A 23,982-nucleotide genomic window follows, 5' to 3' on the forward strand; every position below is an offset into this window, starting at 1 on the left:
AGGTGAAAAGCAAAAAAGTGATGAAAAATGAAGCCAAAATTGTTCAACAATGCTATTTGAATGTTCGACCATAGACAAAGAAAATTTTAATTATTTAACTTCTATATACTTTTTTGTTACTACTTAATCTATGATTGTACTGTAGTGCAAGCTATTTTTGTATAAATAACATTGGCTTACGTATGACGTTTGGCCTCACGGTAAGCTACGACATTTAGATGAATAAATACACCAATCAAACATCCGGGCACCGTATCATCAGCAATTTTGTATTCCATCGGCACATGGAGAAGCGGACATCTTAGTTCACATGCTCTTCACTAACATGTTCGTGAGGGTAACAATGACATTTAGAGAAGCGTCTGTCGTTTCCGTTTCTATAAATTAAAAATTGAACTAGACTTGAAAATAAACATGGCCGTTCGTTTGACGTTGACACATGTCATTCGGTGACACGATTTAATTATTTTTTTTGGATTTTATGGCCTGGTAACGAGACCTTTAAGCCATAACACGATTTAAAAAATTTGGAAAAACAAAAACGGAGACGAATCTCGCAACACCGACATGGTGTCCCCGGTGACGGGCGGACAGTACCGAAGCGGGTGGGGGGGTAGGGCTGGCGGGCGTTACCTTGCGAGTGATGGCGCGAGCAATGTAGGGGGCCCGTGTCGAGGGCGGGCGGCGTGTAGTAGAAGCAGTGCGGCTCCGACGCCTTGCCGCCCGACCTCACGAACAGCTGCACCGCCACCGCCTCGCTCAGGTCCTGTCGCCCGTACGCCGGCACGCAGCACACCAGGTGCGTCTGAGAACAACACACTCGTGTCAATTCGGCGCTGGTCACGGTGATACTAACCTGACTCCTTAAAACAAAAACCAGGCGGCAACACCGAAGACTCGTAATAATGACAAATAATCTAAAATTCGTTTCAAATAAGAATGTGAATAAAGTTGCGCGATTTTTTGACCCAAAAGGTGTCAAATCGAAAAAAAATAGGTAGTCAGTAATGAAAGGTAGGAATTTATAAATATTTATTTATAATCTAAATCTTCGAGTTTGCCGATTCCACTCATCCCACTGCTTGAGTAATCATCATCATTGTCGCCCATCCATAAATTATAGGGCGCGACAGTATTACAGCCTTGATTTTTAAATAGGTGTTTTTTTATTTATTTAAACATTTCAAGACAATTATGTAAGTGTGTATGGTTCATTAAAACGAACATTTATTTATAGTCTTCATAATTAAGCAAAAAATTCAATGACAAAAAAGAAAATAACATTTTTTTTGTTGTTGTCCATACTTTTTTATCGAACTTTGACAGATCAAGGTCATTGACGTGCACATTCATAATTGAAAAGCACTATATAGCACGCGATGTGACAATTGAAATACACCAACGCGTGAAGTCAATGACCTCATGTGGCGCGGGAGGGTCTTGAAACTACCTTCGTTTTCGATTTTTTATTTTTAAATATTATTTTTTCAACTTTATAGGAAAAGAAGTAACGAAACAAAAGAGAATACATAATAAATTAATCTTAAATCTTGAGGAAGCAGTGGTTATGGTCGATATTCGATCAAATCAAATCAAAAAATTTTGGGCGATCATTGAGCGAACCACTAGTTTGTACTAAATATGCAATATTTATGTTTAGTTTAGCAAAATAATACTAAGGCAGTTATTGAGACACATTGTTCACTATTTCTTTCTCGGCCCCGCGAAGAGTTCAGACATTGTGTATTCCTTCTAAGTATTATTCCGTTTTCGTTCAAAACATTCAGCAACAATCACGAATCATTCGTTACATACCTGTTGCAAAAACTCTTTGTCAGGCGTGACTTCTTCCTCCCAAGTCGTGCGACCCTCGTGCCTCTGACAGAACACCACCTTGGTCTCCTTGAGGAAGTTCTTGCCGAGCAGGTATAATTCCAGGCCTCCGGTGGCCGGACACGAGACTAATGACTTTCGGCACACCTCTGGTACGCCCGGCGGTTGTGCTGTGGAATACCATAGAATTGAAAGGGGCATCACAAATTATTCAATGTTAATTGCTGTATCAACTGAGCTTGAAAAAACATTGAAGACGATCACGCGTCGCTCTAACTTTAAGAAAATGCTGAAGACACGACACTCGTAATGTCCACCACAGCTTTACCAAGTTTCAAGTCATTCGTGATGATACTCACTGCATATGATCTGCGTGGAGCAGACCTGTAGCGTCTCCCGGTGTCCTGCGGCGTTGACGATGTCGGTGCGGAACACCATGCGGCATCGCGTTGACTTTTTCTTGCCGCGGGACACGTGGCTGGCGCTGCTCACCGCCCCCACGCTCCCCACGCCCCCCACGCTTCCCACGCTCCCCACGCCGCCCAGAGCCTCGCCGAAGCGGTGCTCCACGTCCACGTTGCGCTCCTGGAAACGTCGCAAACATAAATTTACGAAGTTAATCATTTCAACACCAACAAGTACCACGTTCAGATAAACATCCAGTAAACTTCCCATGTTTCGATTAGCACCATGATATCTCATTCTTCATAACAAATTTCAAACAAGCTTTAACGAAGGTGAGCTGCTGTGGGGTGCTCCTGTTACCACCGATGCCCATGGGCGACGGTCGCCGTTAACCCCCGGGGGATTCGAGTATTAATATATTATAACCCTTATAATTACATTAATAAGTGATCAAGATTTACGTGTCCATTGCTATGTTTTTGTTTCCAATAATTAGTGAGAACTTCAATCAGACTAATCAAATGTAATGACATTGAATAGATCCTTTATGGTATCGACAGGATTTAATTATCCTCTTAATCAATTAAGATCTAGATCAAAGTCAACAATAAAACGACCTTCCAAGTTCTCTTACCTTGAGTATACCAACGCAGTCGCACGTAACCTTCCAGTCCTTGGCCGGCTCCAAGTCTATCTCTATGATAACAGTTCCATCTTCCTTCCGTTCCTTGCACGGCGTCGAGTTCTTCCCGGAGACGCGGCAGGCCTGGTAGAACATGTGAGGTTGCACTCGTCCTGTGTCTGTGCCTATAAATACCTGGAAATCAGTGAAAATATTAGCAAAATACTCTTTATTTTAAGAGTGACTAGCGACCCGCCCTCGTTTCGCTTCAGAAACTGTAATTTATTATTGATTTCTCCACTATTTAATGGATGTTATTATACATATAAACCTTCCTCTTCAATCACTCTATCGATTAAAAAAAAACGCATCAAAATCCGTTGCGTAGTTTTAAAGATTTAAGCATACATAGGGACATAGGGAGAGAGAAAGCGACTTTGTTTTATACTATGTAGTGATTAACACGTTTACTACCATGTAGGTTACCGGTGCCCTACGCGACGTAATAAAGCAATTATGTCGATTTCTGTTATGCTGGGGCTACATAAGCGGGCTACGGCGAATATTCGTGTTATCGCGATGAGTGTGACCGAGTAGATCGTTGCAGCGCGTAGTATTTTGGGCGAAGACGATGTACTATCGGGGCACTGTCGGTAAACTGACGCGTGTCAAAGGGATTTGTCGCGACAATATTCGCTTGGGTGGCTAGTGGCTACCCTACGTCACTTGAGTGTCGTCCAGACTCTGATATGGTACAAACGTGCTCATTTTCTTGTACACCATAGAGTGGAGTAACAAAAAAGTGTTAGAATTCATTCTATTGTATTTAAATTACGTCTCTGTCGCACGGCACACCGCAACACAACCCGCACGATGTATCGCGTCAACGCGACACAAATCTTAGCCCAGCGTAATGTAGACAAGAACATTGCGTATGCCCGTACGCCATGTTTTTAGCGCGGCAATGCGACACGACTCTTCGCCTGCCAATGTAGCCCCAGCATTACTAAATCGTTGGAATATTTAGTAGACTCTGCGAAAGACGAATCTGAAGATACAGAGAATGAATCTATCATTAACAGATATATAAGACTAAAACAACCATTGACAAATAAAAGAAGGCAAAGTTAGGCCATCCAGGCGCCTTAATAATAGAAATCGACATAGTTACTTCAGTGCGTCACGTAAGGAATCTATATGGCAGTCAAGGGGTTAAGAAAACATAAGCGAATACGGTTGGATTGTTGCTTATGTCATAGACAATAGGTACGAATACGTCATGTTTCGTATGCTAAAACTGAAATAATTTAGGCACGCACCTATTTCTGAACTTTGAATCGATTGATGTTCTAAAACATTCGTATTGCACAATCCCGCCTATTGCTACTGTGAATCTGAAGGAAGGTAGGGTAGCCGTTTATTCAAAGTAATTCAGTCTAGAACGTCGCAGATTGGACGACAGAGGTCATATTCAAAGTGTCTTCAGAGAGTCCATTATTATACATACATATTAAACACACGACAACGGAAGGTAGAATGATTGAAACGAGATCTTTACATTCCATTTAGACATTTGAAATGCCTACAATTGCACAGTTTTTATCGCACTAAGGCTTACACTAAAGTCAGTGTGACAAATATCAACATTTTTTATTGCTTAGATGGGTGGAAGAGCTCAAGGCCCGCCTGGTGTTAACTGTTTACAGCAGCCCATAGACGTCAGCAACGTAAATGCAGTCATCGTCTGCGGTAGGCAGCGGCTTGGCTCTGCCCCTAGCATTGCTGAAGTCTATGGGCGACGGTAACCACTCACCATCAGGTGGGCCGTATGCTCGTCTGCCTACAAAGGCAAGAGAAAAAAAAACCACCCTGAAACACATGTTCTAAGGTCTCAGTTGTTACATACAACGGCTGCTTGATTTGATTTGATTTGCCCCACCCTTCAAACCGAAACGCATTATTGCTTCACGGCAGAAATAGACAAAAATCTACCGCATAACGCTAAAAAATTCATTTAATTTAATCTCACCTGTAATACGGCCGGCTTATCGTAGCCAACTAATTTGACCATCGGAAAACCGGTCCCGGAGTTATCTTTGACGGCTCCCCGACTGCCTTCAGTCTGATATCTAAAAACCAATAAAACATGTTTTGGTACCTAACATGGTTTTATTTCACGCAGATATGTATTTCCCTGGATTTCTTTATCTATAGGTACTAATATTATAAAGCTGAGGAGTTTGTTTGTTTGAACGCGCTAATCTCAAAAACTACTGGTCCGATTTGAAAAATTCTTTCAGTGTCAGATAGCCCATTTATCGAGGAAGGCTACTATATAACATCACGCTAAGATCACCACGCTAAGATCATCACGCAGGCGGATCACCAATAAAGAATGTTTCAAAATCGGGGTTTTTTCGCTTTTGAGAGCTTCCGCTGCGTGCGCTGCAGAAACGATTAAAGTTTCGCTAAAGTAATGTATGACAGAATAGTTCCCCTTTAAAAAATCTAAAAAAAAGTCCGCGACAGCATATGTCTATATATTAAGGTTGGCTCTCTATAACGTGTTTTATGCTAACCAAATTTGTTCTAAAATAAAGCATTATTTGTGAACTATTCCACGCGGACGAAGTCGCGATCAAAAGCTAGTTTATTTATAATAAGAGACTGACCTCGCTCTGTGTTGAGTTTCAGGCTGGCACAGTATCTGTAGCTCCACAGTGCCGTCCCTTGATTTGTTGGTGAGTGGAGCGGCGAGGCCCGGCGGTCCGGTCTGTGTCATGGCAGCCAGCGCCCTCCGCCTCGCCATGGCCTGTGCTAACTTCCCTCCGTATTTCCCGGCTAATTTGCCTCCAAGTTTCCCCCCCGGTCCGGCTAGTTTTCCTCCCCCGGGGTACTTATTAGCTAGTTTCCCTCCACTGCCGAGTTTTCCACAAGACCTATACGGATCTTGAAACCTCTTCCCTGGCGACTCGGTGATGTTTGGACTAGATATGCTGCAGCCCGGCCTTATTCTGTAATAAAGCGATACATGCGAATGAGCCATAATGTTCGTCGGGGCCACGACTAAAGATATAATTTTCGTAAACGCACCATGAATTATCAATCTTCAAAATTAAAGCGTACTGAAATTTCTTGTAATATGTTTTCATTCAATCGAACAATAATTAAATTTTTAAAACATATTTCAAAGAGGCAAGCGTTATGGTGGGGATGCGATGCCTTCGGTAAATAATGCTTCGGTCATACGCAATTACGTGCAATGAGCATGCTTCTTTTTACAGGATTAGTGTTCGTGATCGAGCACAAGAAACGATCAGTTATTATTTTTGTTAGTTTGAAAATTAAACTTAATCTATCGATTTTTGCTTCCGCGTTCTAATTGAACGTTGGGATTTACTTGGTACATTGACGTCACATACGTCGTGTTTTTTTGTGTGAGTAGTGATTGTATTAGTGGCGTCAACATACACGGGGACTGGTAGTGCTGATGCTGGCTGCACTCCGGCGGGCTGGACTCCGGGGGGGACGAACGCGTAAGCATCGGTAGCGTTGTCGCATTCGATCTTAACGGGCATCTCCGACTCGCCGCGATGCCGTTTCAACTCCGGATGTTCCCAGTCCTCCACAGTGTCCGACAATCTGCACACCAGTCGTTACAGCTCATGTTAATATTCCTTGATAATGCTGCACTATCAAGGTGAGATACAAATTTGTGGTTTTGGCGTAAATTTTGTGAGACGTACACTGGCCTAGCTAAGGTAGCTTGTCTAAAGAACGAGCAAATGCCGTATAAAATCTGTACCAACCAAAATATGGCAATGCACGCTGACAAAACAAATAAAGCACTAAAACCATAATGATAAGTCTTTGATTTGATAGGCATCATAATTACAAACCTAACAATGCGCGCAAAAATAACAGATAATCTAAGCATTAGATACATAGTTTTAGTTCATTGAGTTGGTACGGAGACAAGCAAGTTGTGTGAATCATATTAATTACCACGTGGCCTGCACGATACATTCGTATCATCTGAAGACTTTATCCGAGTTTGATAGCCACGTAAGCATCGTGATAAGATCCTCCTTGATCTAGTAGCTCGGATATCTATTTATTATCCGGATTATTATTTAAAGCCGGATGAGGTCATACTACTATCACTTGTAGCTGACATCATAACGCTCCCTCTAATTATAATGTAGACGCTGCAAATAATTTGGAAGGATCGAAGATTCAGTATTGCAATTCGGTTGACCATGCATGCATGCGTAGGTAGGTGTCTTTGGCTAGCGGGCCCAACTGAGAAACGTCTCTACAAAAGTCATGCTGATTAATTTCCTCGCTGCTGTCTTTCTGCTCGCCTCAAAAAAGAAGCCAACTAAAAACATTTTTCTTTAATAAAAAATCTCGTAGTATTTTTTTCATCTCACATGCAACTCTTGGACATTCCCAACAATGATATAAAACAGGCCTGAATAGACGGTTGTTATAAAACATTCGTCGAACACTTTTTATTGTGCTTTAATTTACCACGTTTTTAGTTGCGCTTCAGACAAAATGTGTTCATGTAGAATTTCGTAACTGATTTCCTGATGATTTAAATCTGAACATAGTTCAGGATCGAATCACAAAAGGAAAACAGAATTAGTTCGGTTTTTAAAACTGCGGCGTAACTAAAAAAGCATTGATATAACATAACATCCGTGCAACACAAAAAGCGAATGAAGGTGGTAGCCCTCTGGTTAGTTCCGTATATACATGTTCAAACTGTTTAGTTAATCTAGAGATATAGTGGCACAATGTCCAGGTGTCCAGTTTTTTAAAACTCATTGAACAATGATTCCACTTCATTACAACGAATTAAGACTTTGATCTGTTCATCAAACTGGAATGCATCACTACTTCTAGGCAGGATGTTATTAAAAAAAAAAGCAAAAGCAGTTCCATGGGAACACGACACAGACCTCAGTCGGTACGAGCACACCGAGCGACCTTTACATGGCATGACTTTTAGGGATTTAAGTTTATAGGAAGGGACCGATAATTTAACTAAAGACATAAAGGTCACTCTGGTCTGGTCTCGTCACTTCAGACCGGCGCGATGCTGTCACCAACGCAACTTCCCAAGAGACCGTTGTTTTTAAAACATCCTTCCCGAACTGCGCATATGGCGTGGTGCTGCGTCTTCATATTCTATCAGGCCTGATGCCCCGCACGAATCATTACGCAAAAAACCACGGTTCGATCCTCGGGCAGACTTTGTCTTGTGTACCAAACATGTTTTCACGAACGGCTTTAGCGTGTGCGTGATGCGTTAGACACTGACACGTAATTGTGTAACCGTCGGTCGAGTTTATCTAAAATTGAACGTGCCTTGAAGGTCGACCAGAGAATTCGCGTAAAAATCACTCTCGACTCATACATCTAGGTTTAGTTTTAAATCTATAAATAGTTTTTTATAGACAATTAAACGACACTTTACTGGTGGTAAGTACCTCTTGTGAGTCCACGCAGGGAGGTACCACCACCCTGGCTATTTCTGCCGTGAAGTAGTAATGCGTTTTGGTTTGAGGGGCGGGGCAGGTTCAGTTGTAACTATACTTGAGACCTTAGAAGTTATATCTCAAGGTGGGTTGCGTATTTACGTCGTAGATGTCTATGGGCTCCAAAACCACTTAACACCAAATGAGCTGTGAGCTCGTCCACCCACCTACGCAATAAAAAAAATAAAAAAACGCCTTGCATTTGATCCTTGATTTAGAATTGATGGTCCTTGTTCCGTGCGGAATGTAATAGAACTACCAGTACTGAAGTTAGCGCCCCTACCTACTAAGGACTGCCAGATTCGTGTGATCAATAGGTTTGTTTGTCTCTGTGTTTAATATCTATAATGAATACATTTAAACGTATATAAAATACTACCAGTCTCTAGTTCCAATAGTACAGGGAATCCAGTTTTGGGTCAGACGACTAAGATGAGATCATCTGACCGCAAGCTAGAATAATTTAGATGATTTGTTCCCGATTATTTATTTTACTGAAAGGTCCAAGAATGGTTTAAACGTTTTAAATTTTAAAGTTTAAACTCAAGCAGGTAGCAGGTAACAGGTACATACAGGTAAAACTTGTAATTTAAAATAATCAGCATTCAAGGTCCCTTCAGTTAGGATATTCACCTGTATGTATTACGGAAGCACATTGGGTAATAAAACCAAACCCGCAAAAATTATAATTTGTCTAATTATTGGTGATAGGGATCTTCATTTTTTATTTTTTTTATTGTTCTTGTAGCCAGACGAGCACACGGCCCACCTGATGGTGATTGGTCCCCGTCGGCCATGGACTTCAGCAATGCCAGTGGCAGAGCCAAGCCGTTACGTACCGTTAAGTACTCTCCACGAGTCTCGTTTGAAGAAGGACATGTCATAGCGCTCGGGAAACACCGTGGAGAGGAGCTCATTTCAAAGCCGGATGGTACAGACAAAAAAGATTTCTGGAAAAGCTCTGCGGATGGACGAAGTGGCTCCAGGTAGTATGAATGAACTCTACTCCGGTGGCGGGCGATGCGATAGTAAAAATGAGATGTCGGGATCATCTTAAACAATTCCTCAGAGCACTCCCCATGGAACATACGGTACAAAATACAGAGGGAACCGAAGTCCCTCCGCAGACCCAGAGGTTCCAAACGATCCGTGAGAATGCGATTATCGACAATTCGAACGACCTTCTTCTGAAGCCACTTGGAGATTTTGTGAACCGACATGGGTAGTTACCATCGCCCTGCCCATTACTGCCGTGAAGCAGTAATGCGTTTTCGTTTGGGTGGCGGCTTTTACGTTTTTAACTTCTATAGGCTCCGCTGATCATTCAACACCAGGTCGGCCATGAGCTCTTCATTTCTTCATTTTAACACCAAGTGATTATCGAAGTAATAGAAAATAAATACAAGTCTTACTTATTGTGCGCACACTCCAAATACCAAATATCTTTGACAAAGATATTCAGACTTCGACCGGGAAACGAACATGGACCATCTAGTATCTACAGTCAGTCAAGACAATTATTTTAAACGTATATAAAAGGTGATTATTTAAAACGTGTAAATACTGAATCATTACTGTATACCGTATCATCTGGCGTCTATTTATAAATTTTACAATATCCGATTTCTCGTATACTGTGGTTTTCGTGAACACGGGTGATCTTTCGCCGCCCGAGACCGTGGCAAATTGTTAAAAAACCACACGTAATTATCAATTCCACAGTAACCATCAAATAAATACAAATATATTTGAATAATGCGACGTCAGCGGACGACGGGCCTGAGACAAGGGAACATTATACGCATTTCTCAGTGAATGTAATTGTACTTAATTATGTTGTGTTCATTAATTGAATGCATACATATAAACGTAGTGTGCATAACAGTTTAATGAAATCATGATAAATCTTATCATCATCATCATGATCAATCATCATGATCATCATTTAACGGCCGTCTGGTGTAGTCGTAAGTGACATGGTCACTACACAAGGGGGTCGCGGGTTCGAATCCCGCCAGGGGAAGATATTTGTATGATAAATATAAATGTCTTTTCCAGGGTTATGGATGTATATTAAATATATGTATGTGTATAATAAAAATCTTACATTTATTTCCGTTGACTGGTACCTGTAACACAAGTTCTTTACGAACTTATCACGGGACCAGTTAGCTTGGCGTGATTGTTAGTAAAATATTTATTTATTATTATTATTATAGGTGGCTAAGGATTCGCCGCTAATGGCGAACCGCGGTGATCATTAATGATTATTGCTGAAAATTCAATGTGAAATTTTTTATAGTAATCCTTTCATTAAAGATGACGTAAATCGAATTAGCGCGTATTTATTAGTGACAAAAAATACCTTATTTAAATTAAAGTGAATACATTCAGTATTAGTTCATACTCTAGGATGGAATTAGTATTTTTTTATGTTAATTCACAAAGCACGAACCATATACATGCGTTAGTGTTCAACAGCTAACATTATGAGAACATTCTAGACGAATTCTTCTTTGATTGATTCACTAATAAATTGACGAAACGCAAAAACAACTATTGTTGGTGTACGAGACATAAAAAAAAATGAGCAATGGAACGTGAGCGCGCGACAAACACAAAAGCGTGTGGGATAGAGAAGATTACCTGTTGACTGGATCGGTCCCTAGGCCGCTGTCGTTACTGTTCTCGCAAGGCTCCGGAGGCCGCAGAGAGTGTGTGTGCGCATAGTGGGCAAGCTTCCCGAATTTACCCAAGTGAGACAGTTTCCCCGGGTGGGCCATTTTGCCGGCGTGTACCATTTTCCCGGAGAAGTGCGTTTTGCCGGGATGGGCACGCTTATGGGGCGCTCTCATCACCTTCCTGTGGACGCGAGCGCTCATCGTTGGTGCAGTTGACATAGTCATTTTCATGCCTGCCGACAGAAAGAGAATAAAAATTAGTTCTTTAAATTTTTATTGTCCAAATGTCTAACCGAGGATCATGATTTTAAATTTAAGGGTTTATGTTATCTTTATTATCGTCAAATAATCCTTTATGTATTCGAAATTATAATTAAGGTAGACAAGTTAAATAGAACGAAAATGTTGTTAATTAGGCCCTTTGACCAATGAATAACTAGACCAAACATGTCTCAAATGAGGTATAAATCTAGATAGTATTTTATAACGGCTCTCCTTAACCGGTACGCATAAATACTTTGCGGCAGAAGTAGGCAGAATATTTCAATTCCGTGGGACCGACAATACGCCCTATATAGTTGAGGACGACACGGCTAACACGACTTGCTTTATCACAAAAACTTTGGTTAAGTAAGTTGTCAATATATCATTAATTGATAGGAAATACTTATGATAATGTGCTATGAAATCATTACTGTCTTGAGGTACAACACTGCAGCCCTTCAGCAGCAGCGCTGGAGCCCTTCGTCCAAGCGACGGGTTCGACGAGAACGGTGACCGGTGCTTGTAGTACCTAGAAGCACCGTTAGTGGATCGGGAGGATCCGAAATGACGTGTTTTGAGCGATGTCGACTGCTTTCCATTCTTTCAGCAGGATCGGGAATGCGAGAAGACGGTATGTTTTCACGTCACATGCATTTATTTAAAGCTTTCTTATTTTCGTAACGTACTTTCGTATTTTCTTCCTTATCTACAAGTACAGCAATGACTTGTTGTTAGTATAGCGGACGCGGCGCGGTTAACTTTAACAGAATCGAAATGAACAAAAACTATATATCATATGTTAGATTAGATAGAAGTGATAAAACATTATTGTATTATTGTTATTATTAGTTCAAAATATGTTGGTGTAGGCCTAATTCTGATAACTGTTGATAAGTGCTTTATCGATATATCGTTGGGAGCTGTTAGGTAGTGGAACGCAAAACGTGAATTCAGCTGCTACTGAGTATCTATTCTATAATGCAATGCATATGAAAACTCCAATCATTTCAACCAAATTCAAAGAAATCATTATTCGGAAAAAAAACCTCCACTCGGCAGAGCTAAACAATTTCCTCGAGCGAGGTGAAAAAGAAACTGTCAAAATCAACGTCGATGCGTACGTAGCCTTCAGGAAATCGAGAAAAATCATTAACATAAATTGTATTTCGAGTGCAAGTCATACCGAAGTCAGATTTATCGTAATAAAAATTGTCCTTTTTTTTTTCTTTTCCTACCTATCCGGTTGCCTTAGAGGGCTATGCCAGCGTTGCCGAACGGTGAGCTCACGGAGCTCAAACCTGACGAAGTTGCTAACACTGGCCCTAGCAAGAGCCGTGCCTCGCAGGATCTACCACCGGATCGGAAACGCGACACACTGAGAACATCCGGCGAGAAACGCAGTGGGCTGTGTCTGTGGGTTAATTGACTTTTTTTTTTTTTTATTGCTAGATGAGTGGACGAGCTCACAGCCCACCTGGTGTTAAGTGGTTACTGGAGCCCATAGACATTTACGACGTAAATGCGCCACCCACCTTGAGATATAAGTTCTAAGGTCTCAAGTATAGTTACAACGGCTGCCCCACCCTTCAAACCGAAACGCATTACTGCTTCACGGCAGAAATAGGCAGGGTGGTGGTACCCACCCGCGCGGACTCACAAGAGGTCCTACCACCAGTAAAACACTAGCCGAACCCTTCGACCAGATCGGTGACCGGTGCTTGAGGTACCTAAAAGCACCGTTAGTGGATTGGGAGGATCCGAAATGACGTGTTTTGCTGCTTCATGGCGAAAGACTGTTGAAACATAATGCGCAACTAAGGTCATTAAATATTGGCAGACACGAACCAATTTGTCACCCGCCTGACAACAACGCACATCCTTCAGACATTACATAATGTTTCGAGGAAGCTGACTCACGGCTCAGATCGCAATCACGTTTTTATAGTGATGGCTATAATTCGCGATCGTAAAACTATAGCGATCGGGAATGAATAAGTAACGCGTTTGATCGACATTCGAAACGGTTCGGCCGGGCGGCGCGTGCACGTTGTTTAGGGATGTTTCTCGAATATAAAAACAATACGAAAAAATTGTTTTAACCCGACAGATAATTTTTTTTTTTGTATTTATAAATAAATAATAAAACCTATAGGTTTTTTTTTATTGCATAGATGGATGGACGACCTCACAGCCCACCTAGTGTTAAGTGGTTACCGGCGCCCATAGTCATCTACAACGTAAATGCCGGCAGTCATCTTGAGATATGAGTTTTGAGAGTATAGTTACAACGGCCGCCCCAACCTTCAAACCGAAACACATTACTGCTTCACGGAGAAATAGGCAGGGTACCTACCCGAACGTACAAGAGGTTCTACTACCATTTAAAAATATCCAAAATATATACTTTAAAATATATGTATAAGGCGAATTTAGGGTGGACCGTTATTTCCTATCTGTTAATTACCTGTTAAGTTATCCAACGTTGGCAATAATTATTATATTCTGTTGAGTTATTAAAATGCTAAATTTTAAGCTATTGGATAGCTTTTATAGCGGGCTTTGAGCGCGGCGACCGAATCTAGAAATTCCGTAACGAAAATAAAACCTAAAACCCCCCACTCCGCTTACCATGTAGCTCGCGTTCAACACATTCACACGTTGCGCTTGTATAGTGTTAGTGAATAAGCGCGCGGCGTAACGTCGCAGTGCATGCGCATCATGAAAAGTCTGTCCATCTCTCTCTCACGCGGTCTAGCTTATGAGTGTGAAGGGGACAGTTAATGTTTTGCTTTTGTTCATGTTTACAAATATAGCGTGGTCTTATTTTATTATTGTTTTAATATTAAATTATTATTATCTAATTATAATTGCATAAGTTGATAAAAAAGCTATGCAACAGCTTTACCGCAGCAGTCCCCGAGTGCCACACGTGTTTTTATAATTTAGAATCTCCATCAGAATCGTCTTACGAATACGATTAAAATAAAGTTTATTTCGGAACGAGCTGTTCTATAAAATACTTCGCTTCTTGTTCAAGTCTTTGTATCAATTAATTTCAAAACAATATTAATTGAAGTATCAAAATAAAAGAGTCAATGTTATTATCTTATACCTTTATGTGAGCAATTCTTGTATATATGTATATATATAATCTGAATCTCGGAAACGGCTCCAACGATTTTCATAAAATTTAGTATACAGGGGATTTCGGGGGCGATAAATCGATCTAGCTACGATTTATTTTCAGAAAATGTTATTTTCTTCGTGTTTTCAATAATCAACTTTATCGATAATGAACTTTATGACTCTTCCCGACAGCTATTGGCGAATAATAATACTATTTTTCTTAATTGAGAGGAACTAACTGCTTTAAAGACACAACAAGATGGCGTTACCAAAAAAAAAACCGTCATCATCTAGTTACTTATTATCTTTCATCCGCACATGTCTAAACATTATTCAATTGGTTCGTTTCATGCCGTAACCTAATAAACGTTTGTATAACACGGATATTAAGTGAATTACGTATTAGCCTACAAAGTGATATTGCCAATAATCAGTGAGTAGCCGCGTACAATAATTGTTTGATAACGATATTATTTTTATGAGTTTGCGACGTGGTGATATGAATAATGGCGCCGGTTACAATCCCTCGCCGCTCGTTTTTGGAGTTCCGTCGTCAGTGTGCTTAGAGCGAGTTTTTTAACGTTCTCGATAGCGTAAAAGTTAGCTCATATTTGTATGGAATGGGATCGTTTGCGTACGTTTGCCGCTAGGGGCGCTGTTCCAACTGCATACAAAATTGGCTTAACTTTTACGCTATCGAGAAAGTTAAGAAACTCGCACTAAGCACACAGATGGCAAAAAAAAACCAACGGTTTACCAGCGTTATGGCTGGGGATATGAAATAGTTACAAATATTCATATCATGTGAATACCGCCGCTACTTAAGTCATGAGATTGTGAAGTCTCCAATTTTGTATATTTTTTATTGCTTAATCTTATAAACAAACAGTTTTTTATTCCTCAGATGGGTGGACGAGCTCATGGCCCACCTGGTATTAAGTGATTACCGGAGCCTATAGACATCTATAACGTAATACCGCCACCCACCTTGAGACACGAGTTCTAAGGTCCCACTTTCAACAGTACAACGGTTGCTCCGCCCTTTAAGCCGAAGCGCATAACCGCTTCACGGCAGAAATAGGCAGAGTGGTGGTACCTACCCGTGCGGACTCACAAGACGTCCTACCACCAGTTAAACCTGTTCTGTGGGTACAATACCTCACAACACATGTCTGAATATTCTAACCAGAGCGTATGATTGCCACGCGCCGGCAATAGCCATGAGTGGTACCAGAAACACGTCCCTCCTAAATTTTCAAAATTCCCGACAGAAACATGTAAGGTACGTTTAAAAAAAATAGAGTATCCGAACCCCGGTAATGCTCGACACGAGTACACCTTATCATTGCCACCGCTGACTACTCCCCGAATCCTGACCATGCAGGAGCCAGTCACCGTCGACGCCCTAGACACGTCCTTACGGATCCATCGGATCCAATAAGCCTTATATTAAAAACCTTTAGCTCTAACACTAGGAGTAGGGACCCCGGTAACCGTACTCGTCGAACTCGGCAAAGAGTTCGACGTGCAACCAAACCTAAACATAAACCCGCTGAGTTTCTCGCCGGATTTTCTCAGCGGGTCGCGATTCCGATCCGGTAGTAGATTCATTCGCGAAGCAGCTACTCTTGAGTTGTTAGGTCTCCTTTGGAGGCGAAATAAACTTACTAGAATAATAGAACTTAATTATTTTTTTTTATTTCGCTTTGCCCGTACGCAACGGCTCGATAATATCTGCAAATGTACTCCAGTGCACGATGTTATTAAAAACTTTCAAAAGAGTAGAGTCTATGAGTATAAATATTTAAATTTAAAACATTAATTTTCGATTTTCAAATTCAATCAAATAACAAAGTACTTTAAAACGAGTTTCCCTTTGTTCCGTGTTTCTTGTAAACTTGTAAAATTCCAGAATAATTGAGTCAAATCCCTCTTTGTCTGAAGCAATCGTAAATTATTTCAATAAAAGCCGAATGGAATTAAATACTTTCGTAAGATGTTACACGGAATTCTATCAAACATTTTGTAGATATCGAAGTTCGTATTGTAACTTGTATCTTATCTTATCTTACATTAATAAAAAGTATCATTTTCTAATTTATCAACAGAAATAGCCCCAGTTAACTTCTAAATTTCCGGGAAAACAACTTCGGGACTCCCGCTGTAATGGTACCGTTCGAATCCCGCAAGAAGGTTTGAATTATTACCGGAAAAATGAAATTTTTCGTAATGACTAGTGGTAGGGCGTCTTGTGAGTGGGTAGGTACCACCGCCCTGCCTATTTCTGCGTGAAGCAGTAATGCGTTTCAATTTGAAGGCCGAGGTAGCCGTTGTACTGTACCACTGAGACTTAGAACTCATGTCTCGAGGCAAGTGGCGGCATTATTGATGTCTATGAACTCCGGTAACCACTTAACACCAGATGTGCCGTCACCTCGTCCACCAATAAAGCCATTAAATCTTGATTTCCTAAATTATGCATGAAAATAGAAAATTTATAAATTTAGGAAGTTAATTAGTGCAACTAACATAAAGCCAAAAGAAAAGGGAACGTGGACCCCGCGCGTCATCAGGTCCATTAATTGTATTATATTGCGTGCAATAATGATATTGGGTATACAAATTTTTTTTATTACTTAGATGGGTGGTCCAGCTCACAGCCCACCTGGTGTTAAGTGGTAACTGGAACCCATAGATATCTACAACGTAAATGGGCGCATCTCAAGGTGGGTGGCGACCCACCTTGAGATATAAGTTCCTGGGTCTCAGTATAGTTACAACGGCTGCCCCACCCTTCAAACCGAAATGCATTACTGCTACACGGTAGAAATAGGCCGGGTGGTGGTACCTACCCGTGCGGACTCACAAGATGTGCTACCACCATATTTCTGCCCGTATTTTATATTTCTTTATAGAGGCATGAATCAGTTTTTGTTTTTTTTCGAGACATAGAAGTCCGGGTAAGATTTGAACATACATATTTTAACCAATCACTCAATAAGATTACAATCAAAACATTTCGAAATTAAGCCGCGACCTAATTGCAAAAAGAAAAAAAAACCTTACAATTAATAGCAATCAAGTAATACAAAAGTTGCTATTAAATAAATTAATTTTTATGAAAACGTTTCTATTACATACCTATAATCCTTATGTGTCACACATACAAAACAAACTTGAAAAAAAATACACTGTAATGCATTATCACGGCAGAAAACAGGACGATCTAGTCACAGCACTCGCCACCGAATGCTCCCAGATCCACATAAATACGCCATTCCGTAACATATTAGCATTCGTATAACTATAGCGGGTATTGAATAATACTAAAATATATTATATATGAGTCGACTATTATCAAAGCCGGCAATGTGACTTTTGGACAATTATTGGTAAATCAGAAAAACGAATTATTGACTTTGTATTCCATTGGCAGTCACAAAACTCTTCTGAACGACATCTTAGATAAATAACAGGTTAAGTATTAACCTTTATTTAATGTAGGTTTCGAACCGTATTCTTTGAAGGAGACGATTATATTCAAATCAATCTGTATTGACATATCAATAACATTTTTTTGTCCAAATGCACAGATTGCCACCTTTGATAATAGACGACTCATATGTAAGGAAAGAATAAAATCGAGAATACACAAAATGAAACCTACTCAAGGTTCAGGCGCGTTTGTTATTCCAATTGAATTTATATTAGCTGAATATTGTTTATTTATAGATTTCTGTCACACAATGGGATCGCATTTTGATGTGCAGACATAAATTGTATCAGACAAGATCAATGTATGAGATCATATCGTTAAATAGTTACATAATTAACTGTAAAGTTTATGCTTACGGGACGCCCTACACATTTGTTTGTAGAAAAATAGTTTCATTAATATTCAAAAAGCTAGCAAGTTTGAAATGAAATCGCAATGATTTTACTAAAATACTATTAAAATATCGATTACGATGTATTTTAGATCACTATTTTAATTTCAACGTATTTAAATAAGGAAACACATGAATAAAAAATTTGATAAGTTTTGAGTGATTGATTCGGTCGGCAAAGCTATTTTTTCTCTTCCATTTTCTTCTATCAGCCGCCATCTTAACACTCACTCCTCTCTCTCTCTCTCATATCGTCATTCACACATTCCATCCATGTCTTCTTCGGTCGACCTCTTCCCCCTCTACCTTGCACTACCGTTTCCATACATCTCCTAGTCACATGCATCTTCTCTCTACGCATCACATATCCATCCATATCACGCTAACCGTCCGCTCTTTAATTTGTAGATTTGCTAATTAATTTGTTGAGTGATTCATTTTATAGTTTTCGTTATTACATTACTGATGATATGCGGTTTTGTGAGCCCGTACAGGTAGGGATCACAGCCAGTTTATGTCGCGAAGGTGAAAGGAAAATGGACATATCGCACCTTCAGAATTTAGTCGTCTTGGCCTAAAGGATAAGACGTCCGGTGCATTCGTGTTGAGCATTGCCCCGATGTTCGAATCTCAGGCGGGTACCAATTTTTCTAATGAAATACGTACCCAACAAATGTTCACGATTGTCTTCCACGATGAAGGAATAACATCGTGTAATAAAAATAAAACCCGCAAAAATTATAATTTGCGTATAATTTGCGTGGTAGCACCTCTTGTGAGTCCGCGCGGGTAGGCACCAGGTCTATGGGTTCCAGTAACCCCTTAACACCAGATGGGCTGTGAGCTCGTCCACCCATCTAAGCAATAAAAAAAAAGAATCGAAGTGGCTTAATCGAAAATTCTTGTTTTTTGGTAAACGCCAAAAATGTAATTAAAGAATTGTATTTTTTTCAGTTTCGATTACTTTAAGCCTTAATGCGCATACCTTAAAGTTTACAGTATGCGCTTGATTTATAAAAGTGTTAAAAGGTGTACTTTGTCCTTTTCTAGACTAAAAAATTAATTTAAATTTAAAAATTTCATTTTATAAACTTATAGAATACACGTTTATAAGTTGTTCGAAATATAAAACTCATTTTCTTAAAAAATTTAGTTAAGCCACTTCAATTCTAATAATGCGATATCTTCTTTAGCTGTAGAATTTTAGTTGTCACAAATCCAAATACACTTGATATTAAAAACAGTTTAATAAAGGTGTCCGTAAGGTGGGATAATCAGCTGTGTAAATTATGAAACTATTTTTAAAATGCCTCCAATGAGTAGGCGAGAAAGAGTGCGTGTTTTAAGGTTATTTATAATCCAAAAAATAATATTTTTACGACATCTTGCCGGTAATTCAACAAATGTTTGGCAAGTATATTTATCTTATTACACCCTGTTGTTTTAAACAAGTTTCCAAACTTAATAGGTTGATACACCATAACAAAATAATCATAAAAATTAACCTACGAAAATAACGAACCATAACTAACTTCGAAGTTACGAACGATAGAAGGGTCAATGTTCTCAAAAAAAAAAGAAAAGAATTTTAAAAGAAATAAAGACCGATTTACACAACTTCAGTTTCTCGATTACGAGTTAGCACAGTCGCCTAATGTGAACATAGCGTGTGCGCATGAAAGTAGGTGTAGGTATATAATAAAGTTAATCACTAATCACATTATATAATCAAGTAATAACAATGTATAAGAATAACACACACACACGCAAGCACGGTTATTTGGCTCCGAACCTAGATTCCCTGTATTACCGGCAGCACGATGCGGGAATGAGATGTTCGCTCAAAACCGTTTCATACTATTATTTCATTTTGTATTTCTTTTTTACAGTGGTTTTATAGAAAAATAATAAGAATAATTAGCGCAGTGAGTTTGATTCGCTGGTTTTAATCAAGACTGTGCCTTTTTTGTAATTGATGATTGAGAACGCATCTTTGGATATACAACAAGCAAGATTGTGAGTTGAAGATTTATCGAGCCCTCAAAATTTTCTATAAGATCAAATTTCACGGCCAATAATTTAGTTCAATTTGGAGTCATTAGATTTGCGTAACAGCGGGGTTGCGAGAGTGAGCACTCGACGATAGTGTCTCAGAGACTTGCATTGTGTAAATCGACGCTTATCCTGCCCTAGTGAAGTTCAAAACGTGCTTAGGCACCGTGCTTAACAGACCGGAGCCGACCACAAAAACGGTAAGTTGCAACACCACAAATAGTCCAGTAGCTATATTTAGATTTTAATTAACTTAATTATTACATTTGTAATTCAATTGAAGACGTAGCTAAGAAAACTAAATTTGAAGTTTTTTTATGTAGGTGTGGCAAAATTACCACGTGATAGGAGGCGTCCGCGTCGAGACCGAGGCGACTTGGTTGCGGTACCTCGGTCTCGTATTGGACGGTCGTTGGAGCTTCCATGCTCACTTTAAAAAGTTAGGTTCCCAAATGATGGCGGCCGCCGGCTCACTGAATCGGTTGTTGCTGAACGTTGGGGGGCCCGACGCGGTGGTACGCCAGCTCTACACAGGGGTGGTGCGGTCGGTGGTGCTATGCGGGGCTCCCGAATGGCGCCACACTGACCCGCGACAACGTTGCGGCGTTGCGACTTCCGTTCCATTCCATTCGAAATTCGAGCGCGGAGGTTCCAATTTAGGCGATTGAATCGCGACCCAGGACTTTTCACCTTCCGAGCGACACAGGTGCTTACGGGACACGGCTGTTTTGGCCCGCTACCTGCAGCTCGTCGCCCGGAGGGAGACGACGCCGAAATGCCACCACTGCAGTGGTTGCGACCAGGACATGGCGGAGCACACGCTCGCGTATTGCCCCGTTTTTGCGAAGCAGCGCCGCATCCTCGTCACGAAGATAGCACTAGATCTGTCGCTGCCGACGCTAGATTTTTGCGAGACCACGATCTCACGGAAGGAGGCGTCGGAACAGTAGAGGGAGAGCTCTTCTTCCTCCTCGGCGCTTTGCCACCGCCGCCGAGCCGGTGATCGGAGGACGGAGCTCGTTTGGGGCAAAAGAATGACTGTTTGAAGATTTAAAGTTTTTTAGGCTACATAATGATAATAATATATCTACATTAGCCAAGATAACGATTAAACATAGGCAGTGTTTTATCTACGAGTAGTCAACTGTATTAGCCCGATAATTATCAGTACATCATAAAATCCAATTAACGAAACGTTCAACAACCTATAGTCATGTTTAATGAACGCTGATGAATGAACTTACGTAGCTCTCTCTGCCTTTTACCGCCATCGATCGTAAGTCGGTACCGTCGTTCAAGGACACGGATAGTGCCATGGAAATAGCCAAGCCATATGAAAAAAATAACTTAAGCGCTGGCCGCAAAGAAAACAGGGTGTCGCGAATCAATAGGACGTGTCGTTCGAGCACAATTAACTGCAGCGTGCGTACGTGTGTGCAGGTTCGAGGTCGTTGCCCGCAGCCGAGAGCCGACCCTGGTTATCATCGGTTATCGGTCGACATCGCCGCGACGGTGAAAGTCCACGCCAAGTACCGAGCGATTTGTGTGCTTAGTGCGAGTTATTTAACGTTCTCGATAGCGTAAAAGTTAGCTCATAGTATGGAATGGGATCGTTTGCCTACGTTTGCCGCTAGGGGCGCTGTTCCAACTGCATACAAAATTGGTCTAACTTTTACGCTATCGAGAACGTTAAAAAACTCGCACTAAGCACACAGGTATCGTCGGTCAGACTGCCACAGGCCACTAAGGATAACGTTAATGCCTCGCACTCGCATAACTTAGATGTTTATTTCAATTGATTCAGCATTTTAGTCTAAAATGTATCAGTTTAATCGAAGTGCCAATTTAGTTACAGCCAATTTGTTGCAAACAAAATAAAAAATTGTGTACATACATACATGATAAATTTATCGCGAGAAAGCTTTTGCTATCTTAGCGTGATTAATACATTTATTTAGTTATGTCTTAGTACGTATAAAAAAATCCAATTAAATAAACATTTACAATCAAGCTTCCGTCAAGCTAAACAACGAGCTAAAACTTATTGTGTTGACAGTTGACACAGTGACTTCCGCTAGTACGCTGACATTTATGAAATATTTATCAATTTTATAAACACAATGTAAATATTACGTGATCGTACAAAAAAAAATGGGCGATTGTCGTAAGACTATGTAATATTCTATACCTACATAAATATGTATTATGTACGCTATCATTCTCTATCGTCGTGGTTAGCCACGTGATACGATTTTTTTTTATACTCAACACAGTATAGTGGACGTAAGAATGTTTAATGCATAGTATGTGTATATGATAGAGTTGAACCAAGTAAATTTTATTTAACATATATTGATGTCACAGTTTTGTTTGCATAAACGTTATGTAATGTATTGTAACAACAATGTATTGCGTTATTTAGGTTACGTATTTTCAATTTTTAAAGTTTTTTTTTGTTTGTTACGTTGTTATGAAATAAGATGTCCGAATAATATTATTGAGAGATTTGGCCTTGAACTTTTTGTCTACAACAGAGATAAATGTGTTATGTGAGCGCGTTCGTATGGGTAGCAGGATTCTCTGCCCATCGCTGACGGTGTGTTAAGCCCATAGTCGCCCACTGCGAGTGAGTTCGGATGGGTAGCCTGTTCCTGTCCGTTATTTTCTTGATGTATTCATCAGTTTTAAGGGTGGAAGAGTCAGCATACAGCGTCGCACAGACTTTATGAACTTTTCCTCTCAAATGAGCACATTATTGAGATCCAGCGGGTTGTGGATCTGGACGATTGGCAGATGGATCATTTGCACAACACACACATTTACTGGTGGTAGGATCTCTTGTGATGTCTATGGGCTCCAGTAACCACTTAACACCAGGTGGGCTGTGAGCTCGTCCATCCATCTAAGCAATAAAAAAAAGGCAAAATTATTTGAGGATGTGGAACGCGCGAATAGATGATCACGGTAGTTCCAGGTATTAGGTCGACTGAGGCAGCGATGGTAAAGATAATGGAGTCACCTCGAAGAACTCTACCTACAGAGCAGAGGGTCTGTACAGGTACCCTCTCGCAAACCAGACACACTCATATCATATACGTTCCTCTGAAGATTCTTCGCTGGTTCAATTGGACTTACGATTCATTCGTTGTTTACCGGAATCCACAGATTATTATAAAAATATTTATTCCGATCAATCTTTTTGAATAGCGGAATCAAACAAACAGCGACCACTCTCACAAGAAAACGACATATCAATATGGGTTAGTGACCGTGCTGCGCGGGGCAAGACAAACAGACACCGACGGATGTTTGTACACGACAGAAATATTGTCAATAAGTTTAGTGAAGTAGTCGCACGAACCAAGTCGTTTGTGGGACATAAATTTATTGATAACGTTACTGTGTTGTAATCTGTTCTAGTTCAGCTAGTTCTGTGGCCGGTACGTTATGACATGCAGCGGATGTATGCACTCTTTTTGTACGAACGGCGTTAGATTCTGAATGTTTTTATTTATTAATTATAGCTGACCCGGCAGACTTCGTAGTGCTTCAATCGATAAATAAAA

At 40.4% G+C, this 23,982-nt stretch overlaps 1 protein-coding gene across 6 annotated transcripts in view; it reads right to left on the bottom strand.

Moving 5' to 3' along the window:
- Positions 1-23,982, bottom strand: part of NFAT (nuclear factor of activated T cells 3) — a 114,268-nt gene that overhangs the window by 10,055 nt on the left and 80,231 nt on the right. For 4 of the 6 annotated variants that reach the window (XM_089740188.1, XM_089740187.1, XM_089740190.1 and 1 more), the window contains 8 exons: positions 11,053-11,320; positions 6,332-6,502; positions 5,533-5,874; positions 4,890-4,989; positions 2,873-3,055; positions 2,193-2,418; positions 1,816-2,003; positions 634-805 (listed from right to left, as the gene is read on the bottom strand). In XM_089740188.1, coding sequence (XP_089596314.1) covers positions 634-805; positions 1,816-2,003; positions 2,193-2,418; positions 2,873-3,055; positions 4,890-4,989; positions 5,533-5,874; positions 6,332-6,502; positions 11,053-11,320 — 1,650 coding nt within the window. The remainder of the gene's footprint in view (positions 1-633; positions 806-1,815; positions 2,004-2,192; positions 2,419-2,872; positions 3,056-4,889; positions 4,990-5,532; positions 5,875-6,331; positions 6,503-11,052; positions 11,321-23,982) is intronic. The other 2 variants (XM_089740192.1, XM_089740191.1) reach the window with 1 other exon arrangement.

This window comes from Bombyx mandarina, chromosome 04 (assembly GCF_030267445.1).
Source record: "Bombyx mandarina strain Sakado chromosome 04, ASM3026744v2".
Classification (NCBI taxonomy): Eukaryota; Metazoa; Arthropoda; class Insecta; order Lepidoptera; family Bombycidae; genus Bombyx; species Bombyx mandarina.